Raw genomic sequence first — 14,433 nt, forward strand, 5'->3', positions numbered from 1 at the left:
ATGACCTTCAGATGAAAGTAGGGTCCTCAACATCACCTTTCGGAGCGCTACTCGATGAGGTTTTGTAAAACATTCAGTTATATTGCTACTTGTCAAGCATTGGCAGAGCACATGGCCTAAACATTAACCAGAATAGTTGACTCTGTCCGTCAAAGACATTAAGATATAGCAGAGTACATACCTCTCTAAAGCAAACACTTTTCATGCACTTTTTTTTACCTTGTTTGATGCAATCATTAGTGGTTATTTTACTGTGATGATGAAAGTTTTCAATGGTTTTACCACTTTCATTGAAAACTTTTTGTCACTCAAATCCATGGTTCTTGATAAAAAAGGGACTTTCCAAAGCACTTCTATAACATTCTCAGTGATTCCGTACCCGTGATTCCATTGGAAAAACAAAATATCAAGCAATCTCTTTGTTAAATTTTTTTTATAATAAAAGTTGTCAGGCAAACTTTTTTCGTCGAAAGCACGCAGAGCACCAGTGAATAAAAATCTTTAGTGAATTAAGGGGTATGTTAATTATGAAGTGTGATCACTACACTTAACCTAAAATGTTCACATATTTCGAATTATTCATAATACTATCTCTACTAGTTGTTCTTACAGTTCTTAGTGGTCTTAATGCATTAGATTCCATTATATTTGTACTACAAGTATATATAATCTTAATAAATCAGACACTAAAATCAATTTTAGCGAAAATCAACTAACCGTATAGCAATCAGTAAGCGAGATGTGATCTAACATAGAAAGACAGTGCTTTTCATTCTGCAAGTGCCCAGCACCCATATAAGATAGGATAAATATTCTGAAATTACTATTAAAACGCTCCTTTGTTGATAATATCAGGTTCTTTGACAATTCAGATTAGTTTCAGTCCGGAATCAAAACAACCTGATATTAGGCCTTATAAGGTTCATCAAAATAACGCTTCACACAATGAAAATTCAGTACATCATATTTCCAAGAGAACTACACGATCCACATCCTTCGATTTATCCACTTAGCTATCAAAACTTTTGAAAAGTACACTTATTGATTTGGACCTATTTAAAAATAAGTTGTAGTTTACTATTTTCTAAATAAAATCTTAGAAATTACGAAGCTACTTAGTTCTATTAACTAAAATCTTAGTTCTATTAACTAACTATTAACTAATGGAGTTATATTTCAATAATTATTTGAGTTATTTAAGATTCTTAAAAGTTCCTCTTGAGATCTTCACGCATATCTAGAGCAAAAATCTTTCGCTAAATTTATGAAAAAAAGGCATGCCTCCATCCTAGAAATAGTAATATACCACTACACTGATATGAAAATCATAAAAGCAACATTTATACTCCAAAAAACTAATGGAACATATATACACCCAACATGGAACAGAATAGTTCCTAAAAACACCCGAAAAAAGTTAAATACTTTTAATATGAAACCAAAACAAGGTTAACTTGCTCTGCACCGAAGCTGTAATACGAAGGTACAACACGCGCATTTTTTATTCCATAACGGAAGTTTCATGCTGTAGCTGTCCGATGTGAACAATTTTTTCATTCAATTATCTATGTCGAATTTCGTGATGTTATCTTATCAAATAAATTTGCCTTAAAAGTACTTAATTCTGATCGATGATGATTATATGACAGCTACGATATGAACGATATAGTTTTCCGATAGTGGCGATTTCCACACATTAGCGCTTTTAGTGAAGAAAAAGACGAGTGAAGATCGTTATCGCAAAAAGAGACACTAGTATAGGTATACACAGACAGAAAGACGGACTATGTTAAGCATTTATATATATACTTCGTAGGATCTCTGAAATTTCTTTCTGGATATTACAACCTTCGTTGAAAACTTTAGGTCCTTTTCAGGTTACAAAAAATGCACTTGAATTTGATTGGGCTTTCTTGGAGTGTGGCGAAACGAACAAGCAACTGGTATACATACAATAAACTGGCATAATTGATTAATAGTAAGAGATAATCAGATAAAAAGCCAAGCCGACTATGAGACTTTAATACGGAGTGGCACATACAATCTTACACTGGATTTAGGTTAGGTTAGGTTAATCTGGTAGGCCAATGAGTCACGCTTAGACCAGTTCTGGTCCTTTGCGATACCAGATGGAGTTAAGTTACTAGGTCCATGACGAGTAATCATACTTTAGGATTCCTGAGCTTGACGCAAATTTTTACAGGCTCTGCGGCTTCACTGTCGACACCTCCGCCAGTGTATCATTCCGTTGGGACCACAGATGCTTACAGTGTAGTCTTTCCAATACGGGAAACGTGCATAAGATATGCTTCATTGTTTCCCTGGTGCCTTGCTCTAGACATTTCCTGCGGTCTACTGGACCTGTCAGCCACATTCTGCGGGCGCGTGTCAACACCAGAAAGTGAGCAGTTAGCATTCCGATAATGGATTTAATATTTATTTGAAACCAAATTTATTGTTCTTTTCACATCTAAATTTTTTTAAAGAAACAGAGCTTAATTAAAGCGAAAAAGGCCTGAAAGACAGTTATTATAACATTATCATACGCTTCTGATGAAAATTTCATGCATATATTTTTCTGTAATGCTTTAAACCCTTTACATACTTTTAGCCCTTTGCATAATTACTTTCACATATTTTATACTGCAACCAGCTGCATTAGAATGCATGTAAACATGCTGTGGAAAGAAGAAGAACCGGCGCAGGGAATACCCGCAAGAAGAATGCCGCCTTAATATGGCATAAGTGCTTTTGTGCAATAAAAAATTCACTATCTTTAACCTTGACTAGACCACTTCATACATGCAAGTGAAGAGCACTCATACAAGCATAGCGCACACACATACATATGCATTAGTGATTGTTGGCTTGTATGGTAGGTGCCTGTGTGAATTTTAATCGCGTCGTCTGCGCAACCACAACCATGGCATTGTATAATTCATCCTGTTTTTTCTGCGAAACTCATACACACTCATACAACAAGCTTTGAGTTCTCATCAGCACAGCGGCACACTCCACTCCAGACCAGACAGGCCAACAGACAGACACGCACATATATTAGTGTGTTTGTGTGTATGTGTGTTTAGTCAGCGTCAGCGTCAGACACTGCTGAGCTGGTTGCAGCGGTGGCACCAATTGGCATTGATATATGTGCGCCTGCACACATACATACAAACAAATGAATCTTTGCGCTCGTTTCACACTTCGCTCCGCTTTGCCAATATTGCACAGAGAAACAAATGATGCAGGCAATTGCATTGAGAGCGCTTACTATGCGCTTGTGTGTGTGTGGCGCATTCAAATTGAAAAATTCCATGGCAGCCGGGGAAAAAGTATATAAAATAAACAACAACAAAGAGATGGAAACAAATAAATACAACTGTTAACTGCCGCAAATGGGAAAGGTCGCCAAAAATACAATAAAAGGTAGAAAAAGTAAAAAAAATACAGTCGTGAAGGAAAAAGTAGCAGCAACTAAAGGCAAATTGTTAGCCGCCAGTAAAAATAAAAAAACAACAAATTTCACCCAGACAACAAGCATCGGGCTACTCACTGCCTTGGAACGTGCCGGCCAAACAACAACATACACACACACACTCACTCACTGGCGCACTTAGTGTAATTATTGTTGTGCAGCAGCTGTGGCCACTGTTGCAAATTTTTCCACAAGCAACAAAAAAAAATTTTATGCAGCGAAAGCACACATAAAAGGAAACATTCACTTGCAGCGACGCCGCACCCTTCACTCTTACTAGAAACTGTGGCTATGCAACGTGCAGTATTGCTGGTTATCCTGACCATGGCTGGTGCCATAAACGGTGAGGGCGGCTGTCGGTGATTTTTGCCTGTTAGTGACGCCCACTTGAACTGTCTGCGCCACACGCGCTGAAGGTTATCACGACGAGATTGCTGTGTGGCAATTGCCGGCGCCGAGATTATGCGATCATGCACGATTGTCCTTCTTACGCGTATGCTATTACACTATGCTACAAAATTTTACCTCTTTCGGTTTCAAGGACACATTCTTTTTCCAATGATTTTTCAATTAATTCTTCGCTATATTCAAAATTGATTTCCTTCGTGTATATTCAAATAATTGCAGTCGACTTCGCTCAAATTCTTCAGTTCACATTTCTGCGAATTAACCTTTAATTAATTCACCATCCTTCTTCGAGGATAGCGACGTCAGTAAGAAACAAGAAAAACCGGGATTTCACCGAGGATACATATTATACAATAATATTTGAACGTGAATTTCTTACGAGAAATATATGTACATATACCCAAATCTTGAACGTAACCATTCAAGGAAAACATTTTGTAAGCTCTTTCTACCATTCTGTTGAATATGCAATATAAGCTATAGCGGTCCGATATCGGCGATTCTGAGGAATGAGCAGTTTCTTGGTGGGAAGAAGACTTGTGCAAAAATTTAGATGGGTATATCCAAAGTTAGGGACTAGTTCTCATTTATACAGACATATGGATAGCATAACGGACGGAGCTAAATTCGTTCAGCTACTTCACAAGCTGTCCGTTATAAAGGTGCCCTGTTCGAGGGTACCAACAAGGCTAGACTTGTTTTACCATGCTTTCTATATTCATCACGAGTTTTATTAATAAATGCGCTTCATAATGCAAACAAATGATGTGGTAAAATGTGAACTAGATGGATTGATTAATATTCATTCATTACCTTGGTAAAATATTTTCAATTAAAATTGTAATCAATTGGTATAACTAAATATTAATTTTAATACTTTTTTCCCTTTTCATAAACTTGCCACAGTTTTGTTCACCTTATGGTTGTACGTATCAGCTAAAACTAAGCGAGATATATGTATACAGGGTTATACATACAAGGTGCGTTCCAAAGGGACTTAAAAAAAAAAACGGAACAAATGGTTTTTTCGGCAAAATCAATGTATTTTATTCAAAATTGTCTCCCTTGCTTTTTGCATGGTCCAAAAGCATATGGCCGCCAGTATGCCGGTGCAAGCCTTTTGAATGGCCTCTACGTCAGCATAAAGCTTTCCTTTCATGGGCAAATGCATTTTTCCGAAAAGAAAGAAGTCGCACGGTGCTATATCAGCCGAATACGGGGATTGGTTTATGGTTAAAATGTGATTTTTGGTCCAATAATCGGTCACAAGCGTCGATCGATTAGACGGATTCTGAGCAATTTTTGGTCGTCAGTCAATTTTTGCGGAACTAAACGTGCACACACCTTTCGTAAGTCCAAATGTTCGGTCAAAATGTGATAATTCGATGTTTTGGAGATGTTCAATTCCATTTCCATGAATTTCATCATTTCGACTGATTTTTGATGAATTCACGCACAGTTTCGATGGAATTTCCGGTGATCACGGATTTTGATTGGCCCTCATATTGATCGTCATTAATGTTCTCAGGACCACTTTGAAAACATTGAAACCACGCGTGCACTCTGCTACGGGATAGGCAATCATTGCCATACACTTTTTTCATCAATTGAAATGTTTCGGTAAAAGTTTTACCAATTTTAAAACAAAATTTAATGTTGGCTCCTTGTTCGAAGCTCATTTTCGTACCAATAACACAAACATACTGACACTTAAAACGCAATAACCTCACTTCCAATCAATGAAATGTCATGAAATTCTCACTGGACAATTGATGAAGATAATAAATTCTAACGCACCTGTCGGCATATAGATGGTGCCACCAAGGGGCGCTCGATTCCAGTTTACTTTGGAACGTACCTTGTATAAAAATGATCAAGATGACGAGAAAAGTTGAAATTCGGGTGACAGTCTGTTCATGCAAGCTGTAACTTCAGTAAAAAGTGAGGTATACATATGTATATATTGATAAATCTTGGTATGCGTAAACAAAAAAAAACGAGTTGGTAGATGGACCTAACTGGACTATTGCTTCGCCCATAAAACGCTATTCACCGAAAACTTGTAAAGTGCCATAGCTAATCACTAAAGTAAGTCTAAGTAAGAGGATAGCAGTAGCAAGGGTGGGGCAAATAATTTAAAAAAAGTAGGTGTGGTCCCGCCCTCAAATAAGTTTAATGTTCATATCGCCTAAACCACTAAAGCCACAAAATTCAAATTTACCAAGCTAAAATATTCTAAGAACTCCTATCGACAGTGTGAAAATGGATAAAGTCTGTAGATAACACCGCTTACTCTCCATATAACGGTAGTTAAAATGAGTTAAGAAATACTCAAACCGCAGTAAATCATTAACTGAATACGTCAAAGACATTTAATTTTATCTCCGAGATTGTATGAGAGCCGGTGTGAGAATTAGACGGTAACCCCGTCCACTTTTTGCTGAAATTTCATATATCGAGATCCGACCGACCGATTTTTACTGAATATGCTTCTCATATTCATATGTGACAGTGTGAAAATGGGCGAAATCGGACCACAACTACGCCTGCTTCCCCAAAAAACAATTTTAAATTTCATTTCATTCTTTCACTTTCCAATACACAAATGAGAAGCAATTGATATACAGGCTAAAACTTCGCACTAATAATTGATTTATAGTATGCCTCCTTATGAACAAATATTCTCCAAATTCAACTGAAACTTGACAGATAATACTGGTCAATGTATGGGATGTACAATTGAAATTCAGAGAGAATCCTTTCTTGACAATAGTAACTCTGTCAATCAAAAATGTGTTGAATCGGGTCAATATTTTGCTAAGACCCCATATATGTACCTAATATAAGGATTTGCGAACTTCCGGGTGACTTTATACTGCATATATCGGCCAATATTTGAGTCATCTCAATGGAAACAGAGCGTGTTTCTTCACAAAGGCGTATCTTTGTGACTAAAATACATTCTTTACAGAATGTGAATTTTCGATATGTAATCGCGGTTTCGGGCATAAGTCTTTCCATGATGAAATATCAAACAATACTAAATAAAAAAAACATGACAGCTTGAGACAACTCACGCGTGATCTTTAAAAAAAGGCTATTGAAAAAGTACCTATTGCATTAAAAGTTGTAGTTGCAAAAATTTCTAGAGCTTATGCTCGGTTTTTCTTCCATTTGATTCACAATGTTTCGATGTACATACATAGGTTTTACTATAATTAATTTTTAACTACCCCACTTTAGCAACAGCCACCAACACAGCGGTTTAGAATTAGTATATTTATTATAATTTATTTGCATGCATTTAGGCGCTGGTTGTATTTTCTGTTTTTTGTTATAGTGAAACTATTTCGGATTATAGTTCAACACCAGTATTCTTGTGTTTCATTAACATTTCTATGTTTCGTTAACACTTGTACACTGTGCTGAAGAATATTTCAGTTATGCGTTTTCTTCTGGTTGACACTTAAGTAAAAGGTGTAAAAAAATTAAAAAATATGGATTGTAATTAAAAACAACAATAAAATAATTAATTAATTAATTTTAAATCCGTATGGCAGCACAGCACATGAGCATTTTAAGAGAGACACATCTGATAAATGCTCTTCAGACTGCTTACGATTTCTGTATACAAGTTGTTCTCCAATTTATTATTACAGAGTTAAATACAAATTTTTTCTTTTACACTTCTTGTACTCAATTACTTCAATTAAAAGTAATTTATACTCAAAATTATTTCCTTTAGCCAAATTCTCTCATTAATTATGGTTGCCTGTTGCATTTTTACTGCAACGATCGTTTGACTTTTGTTTACCTGCTCCGGCGCTCCCACGCTCTCTTACATGCTCTCATACACTTTCCAAAGGCTGTTGCTTGCCTACCATCAGCTCGCACAGCATAGCAAAACAAACTCTATTGGAATTTACTTCGTTTGTTGTCTTCTTGTAATTCCCACTGGAACTAATTGGAAGCGAAACAGTTCTGAAGATCAGTAAAAACACTGGACAATTTGTGGCTGCAGAAATTTGTATTTGTTGAAGCGGTTCAGTGATCTGAGCAGTGTTGGTACATAGAGACGCATGTTTTGTAGCGGATATTGAAGATTTCGTGCGGTTTACACATACTTAAATACAAGTTGTATATGTGTGCTCATACAGCAATATCTGTATGCATTTTTGTTTAAAATGAAAATATATTTCTTTGCGTGTTTATTTTAAATTTCAGTGAATTGCATATTAAATATGTATTTCAAATGTATTTTTTATATTTTTGAAAGAAAGTGAAATATATGAGGCTGTGGGATTGAAGAAGCGAAAAGCAATTTTTAGAGAAATATTTAATTGCAAAGAGTGTTCAATTAAAGTGTGTTCGAATTTGAATAAAATAAATATATATTTTATGAAAAAATTTAAAAAATCGATGCCACTTAAAAATGGAATTAATAGTTTCTTATTTAACTTTTTTCTTATTGTGAAGAATTTGCCATATGAAATGTGTACCTATTTGTCTTGTGGAATTCATCAGAACTCTCTTTATTTAGCAAAAGTAATATGCAAAGTTGCCAGATGGCATCATTGTAGGCGTAAACGTCTTCTTTAAACTTTAAATTTTTCTTCGTTTTATGTGAAAAATCAATGAAAACGGTTTTCTAATTTCAATATGTAAAGATACGTTCCTGTATATAAAGTAAAGTGATTTCAAAAGTCCGAGGCTGTTTAAACTGTTTCATTGGTATTGTTTTTTACGTGGCGGGTCCCAAGCCCAGCGCACAACCCTATGTAGGGAATGTTTCGCCTTCTCACATTAGCTCGGCTTCGAACGGATGTTCTTAGGCTACCCAGAGGATACTTGGTCAAAGACCGGAAGTAGTGAGCTGCTTGAGCCATGTGTAAAAGAATCGTTTCTGGCCACTCCCAAGTGAATGGCGATCAGAGAACTTTCCTCACTTGCGTGAACTTCTACACATGACTCCATCCTCCATTAAGAAGAAGATTTCAAAAGTCTGCTTTCTTACAAAAAAAAAAAAATAAAAAAGAAATTTATGGTTTACAAAAGTATTAATTTATTTTAAGCAATGACCTAACAAATATCAAATATTCTTTAAAATAATTTCTGTTTTACTTCCATGGCTACTTCCTACATTTTTTCATCTAATTGGCAACTCATCCTATACAAATATAAACACTGCTCCCTGCTATTCGCTCTCCAATGGGCACGTCTTTGTATCCGCTTAAGCGCTCCCATTTTATCACCATCTATGCTTCCATATGTTCGTATACATATCTGTATGTATATACCATATGCACCTTATATACTCGTGCCCATGTACACATTTCCTTTGCGGTTAATTGTTGTGTAGGCATACGCATTGTCTGAAACCAGTTTTCCGCTGTGCTGTTATTTTTGTGCCGTTTCTTTATTCGTCTGTCATTGTGGCTTGCTCTTTGACTTCTTCCAGTGAAATTCAAAATAAAGAAAATTTCAAAACAAACAAAATGCAATAAATGGGTATACAAACGCGTCGTGTCAGCTTGGAGTCAGTGGAGTGATGTTCTTCAAAGACACCAAGAAGTAGAAGTAGCAATAGAAGAAACAAATATTATTTTTCATATGTATGCATAGATAATTTGCTTACTCTAAATATGGTTGTAGGAGTATATATTCAACGGAATCTGTAGAAATATCTCTGGCGTTGTTTACTCTAATTCAAAATTTTTAATTTTTTCAAATATGCTTCACCCTGCGTACGATAGATTTAAGTTTTCTACGAAACACCAGCCTCAACACAAATGTAAGATGCACCGAATGTTACAAAATATTTTCTCAGGTCAATGCTATTTTTATTTATAAAACGAACAATTAGTCATAACAATAATGTGGAAAATATATGTATGTCAGCAAAACCGCCCCTTAAGACTCTGCTTCAGCACAAATGAAAGGTTTTATGGAGAGATTTAAGCCTAAACCTATTTGCAATCTACTCCAACTGCCATTGCAATGTTCTCATTCATTCATATTTCAGAAATAATTTATATAAATAATGAGTATTTCCACAAGTGGTATCTAAATTTTCGTTTAAGAAAAACTTTATATTGAGTTAGGTTAGTAAGTAGACCGATATTCGTGAGACCACTAATAATCCCACTTGGACTGCTAGAGATGCTTGTTCGTTGTGATGGCCAGAACTTCTAAGAATGGTTCAAAACGAACAGACGAAAATTAATTAAGCTGGCTGATATCTAATCCAGCCAGTTCGCCGATATCGTAGAGTATAACAACCGAGATGCTTTAACCTTAATTGGACGATTGCTGGACAGTGAACGATAAAGTGTCTAGATTTGACAAGTTGCATCCTCAAAAATATTTAACCTCACCACGTGAGTGTCAATAATATCTAGTTCCACTCTGGGCCAGAAGGTTGTCGCAATCCCCATCAGGCATGTTTAATATGGAATTAGCTTGACGCCACAGATAGCGAGGTCATATACTTCTTGACTAGCTTTGAATTCACTGTTAGCGAGCTCAAGACCTTTATGGCAGTTCAGCTCTGAACAGTTCTTCAGTTCAGTTCTGTTCTTAACATAAGCTGCGCTTCGTTGAATTACATCTGCTGATACCATAATAGCTGCCAACTTCTGCTTTAAAAACACTACAGTGGTCTGGCAATCTCAAACAAGCATTTTTTGAGAGCTCCCGGCAGAAATCTCCCCTTCCAATATTATACTTAAATATGTATCGAAGTATGTGTGAAAAATCTTACTGAGCCTCTTCTTTTGCGACTATGCTCCACCCATATAAGTAGCTATCGATCGAATGTGCGGCTAGGAGTAGGTTCAGGAGAGCAGGGTTCCAAGTTAATAGAGATGCAATCAAAGTGCGAGGATGTCGGAATGCCCCACACTGAAACTTTTAAGCTGTCCAGATTTTCCGAGTCTGATAGCAACCATAGAGCAATGCATATGCCAGCTATGTCGACGGGTGCTATACGTAGAATGGCAATGGCATTAAGTGCCATCGTTGGTGTTGTAAGTAGTGCATCGCTGATGCCAATGAGAGCCGCTCGTTGAACACCAGTTATTCCAGCTGTTTAATAAGTGTGGCTTTGTCGAGCGCCCGCTACTAGACAAATACACCATAGAACAGTATTGGCTTAAATACGGTTTCGTAAAATCAAAGCACCCTTACAATGAGGAACATATTATTATTTTCCTTATAATTTAGCTTATTAACTCTCTGAAAATTCTTGTGCCTTCTGGGTGCTCATATAACTGGTAACCTCCAGTGCTGTGAAAACTAAATTTCGTTATTTTATACTGAAACGAGGTTCACGATACGTGGGGCGACTCTTATCTTCATCTGACAGAATAAACTTCTGATCAATTCTAGCAAAAATCCCAGCTGCTGTGAGACTTAAAAAAAATAATACCTTGAATACCTTTTCCCTCTTAATTTTGCACCAGAAATTTAAATCTTATCTAAGTTACTAAAAGTTATAAAATCTCCAGAAAAATAGAGCGCAAAGGTCACTGAGTGCTAGTTAAGAACTCGAGTTCCATAACTGTTCGATTCGGCACTCTCTAAAATTTAATTTATGATAACTTATTTTTCCTTGTTGACATTAATGATGTTGACTTAAAATGTTCAGATATGAGAGTTGAGATTTAAATTGATTTTTTTCCGCGCTCTAATCTCCGTGTTACTCACGTATTTAAATGCATACTTAAGCGACTTAAACATCATTTGGGTTTATGCACTTAAAAGTTGCTTTTAACCACCCACAAAAATCACATAAGAGGCTATTTATCTACACCTCTTTCCCCCGCAAAATTAAAAATTGCAAGTATGTACTTATGGGCTTTTAATGCCTTTTGAATAAATATATCACCTTTAATGCCATCGCAATATAAATTCACTGATGAACCATAATGAAAATTACAAAAATGACACAATAATCAAATATTTATTATCACTGCACTGTTCAACGCGCTACCGTGTAAAAATTGAATAAGCAAATAAATAATAAAAATAACAGTGAAAAGCAATAGCAACAACCAAAGGCAACGTGCCATATAATAATGCAATAAATAATAATATCAATGAACGGCATTTATTCGTCTTAAATAGTAAACAAATAAATTTAATAATAATAATTCATTGGCAAAAAAGCCCATTTCAGGCAAAAGGCACGTACGCAACGCGCCGGCATTAAGGTAAAAAGGATCAAGCATAAATTTCAGATGCACACACCCACACACATACATGCACGTGCATACGTTCGTGGCATGCAGGCAGCGAAAACATCATAAATAGTAATATTGTATAAATAACTGGAAAACAATGCGAGCTTAATGGAAAACAACAATAACAACAACAGTGTGTGAAAAAATTAAAAATACATAAATGTATATGTTTGTGTAGAAAAAGTGCAAATAAAATGTAAATAAATATTATAAAAAATTATATTCGTACTTTCATTAAGAGCAGATAATACAACAACAAATTAAATTAAAAACAACAACAACAAAGGGCAAAAGCACGGCAATAAAATAATTAAAAAGATAAAAACACCAAAATAAGTGAAACAATAACAACAAAAAATTAAAACAACTACAAACACAAAATAAGTAGAAACAACAAACAAATAAAATTACAACAAAATAAGTTTAAACAACAACAATAACAACAACAACCAACAACAAAATAATAACCAACGCGCGTAAAAAACGTTGCGCATGCAATACGCGCAACAACAACAACCACCAACTAAAGCAACTAAAACAAAAAAATGCCGCCCACACAAAATCCCAACACCACAATAATCCAATTGCGGCGACCAGCAAAACCAACTAGAGCAACAACAACCAAATCAGCAATGTTGTTCTTCTACGCTGCAGTTTTGTTGCTGTTGCAGTGTGTGCCGCACATATCCTGCGATTATGAGAATACATGGAATTTTTACTACGAACAGCCGTGCTGCAGCAACGAGGTCACGAATTATGCCAAACACAAGAGAGGTAAACAAAAAACATACGCCAAATACACATGCATAGAGGGCATAAACACATTTAAATGTTTGCTTGGTTCTTGTGTGTGATTAATTTTTTTATTAATGTTTTTTAGCTTTTATACAGCTTTTTGTCCGCCGATTGTTCGGGTTCTGCTGTTGTTTTTGTTTTTTTTTGTACTAAAAGTGGAATTCACATTTGTGTAATATTTTAAAAAGAGTTTAACGTGCAATTTCATTTTATTGTAATTTATTTGCGAAATTTCTTGCATTTTTGACAAAAAAGCTGTGCAAAAAGGTGGCAAGAGTTGTAGGGCACATTTTTCATTTTCCCACACCGGTTCGCTTTGATGCCAAAAAATGGACATGCAATAAATGAGTTAAACCGGTGAAATGGTATAAAAGGCGCTTAAAACTGGTCAATTGAAAATTATCGTGTAAACTGTGCGATTATGCAAATAAATAAATTTAAAGCCCAATCACTGGGGTAAGCGTTTTAACAGCTGAGCTGAAGTATAATATTAAAGTAATTGTTTCACATATTAAGTATTCTATGAATGTTTGAGGTGGCAAACGGTCCAATTGTGCTTTAGTTAGACCTCAAGCCCACCAATAACAAACCTTAAGTTTAGCTGCCATTTGAAGTGTGACACATTCCACATTTGGTTTTGGCTTAAGCTAGACCTCCGGCACCGCACTAACGAACTTTCTTTGAGCTTTCTGTAGAGTTTTTCAAAAAGATTATAAATGATTTTGAGCTTCTAACGCCTAAGCTATTGTCCATAGGCTTCTGGAGCTGCTTCCATACAGATTGTTGTAATAAAGAATATACAAAACATATGTAAATATTCGTAAAGAGAAATTGGACCAGCCAAGGATATCTTTGAAAACTGCAGATTTAAGCTCGAAACTCGTTTTCGAAAATTTCAAATAGGGCTTAAAGTAAGTAAGAGAAATAAAAAATATTAACTTCAGCTGCACAGAAACTAGGATATCCTTTATAGATGGATTTTTATAGCATAAAAAAGTATATCCATATCCTGATATGGATCGGTCATTTTGTATGGAAACTTTGTTATACTTGTATGCTCCAGCCGTCCGCTCTGAACAATTTTTTGGAGCTTGTAGCTATACCGTAGACAAAAATTCGTGATAATAAAAAAGTTTCTCCTAAAAGGCCTTGAGTTTGTTCCGTCAGTTTTTATGGCAGCTATTTGCTATAGTGGTCTGATCTGAACAATTTGCTTTGGAGATTCTAGCGCTGCTTTATAGTAATATTAATGCGCTAAATTCCATGAAGAGCTCTTGTTAAAACAAAAAAAATTCCATACGAGCACATACTTAGTTGTGATCGTTGAGTTTGTATGACAGCTATATGTTTTAGTAGTCCGATAACGGTGATTCTGACAAAGGTTTCCTATTATCTGTTAGATCGTTGGTAACCTACATAAGACGTTGTTGAACTGTAGTTTTAGCATATATGTTATAGTTTTTAGTTGAGTTCCACCCTTTGTGAAAGACTTTAAATTGAACTGGACTCTCATTG

General features: G+C 35.6%; 1 protein-coding gene across 2 annotated transcripts in view; it reads left to right on the plus strand.

Annotated features, from left to right (window-relative positions):
* The window catches only part of LOC120772985 (semaphorin-2A), a 203,645-nt gene that overhangs the window by 76,569 nt on the left and 112,643 nt on the right, over nt 1–14,433 (plus strand). The window contains exon 1 of one of the 2 annotated variants that reach the window (XM_040101897.1): nt 12,574–12,897. The exons of the other annotated variant lie outside the window; for it this stretch is intronic. Within the exon in view, the coding sequence (XP_039957831.1) occupies nt 12,669–12,897 (229 nt within the window). The 5' untranslated portion in view covers nt 12,574–12,668. Of the gene's footprint in view, nt 1–12,573; nt 12,898–14,433 lie in introns of those variants that run through there. 2 annotated transcript variants of the gene reach the window in all.

The sequence above is a fragment of the Bactrocera tryoni genome, chromosome 3, assembly GCF_016617805.1.
Source record: "Bactrocera tryoni isolate S06 chromosome 3, CSIRO_BtryS06_freeze2, whole genome shotgun sequence".
Classification (NCBI taxonomy): Eukaryota; Metazoa; Arthropoda; class Insecta; order Diptera; family Tephritidae; genus Bactrocera; species Bactrocera tryoni.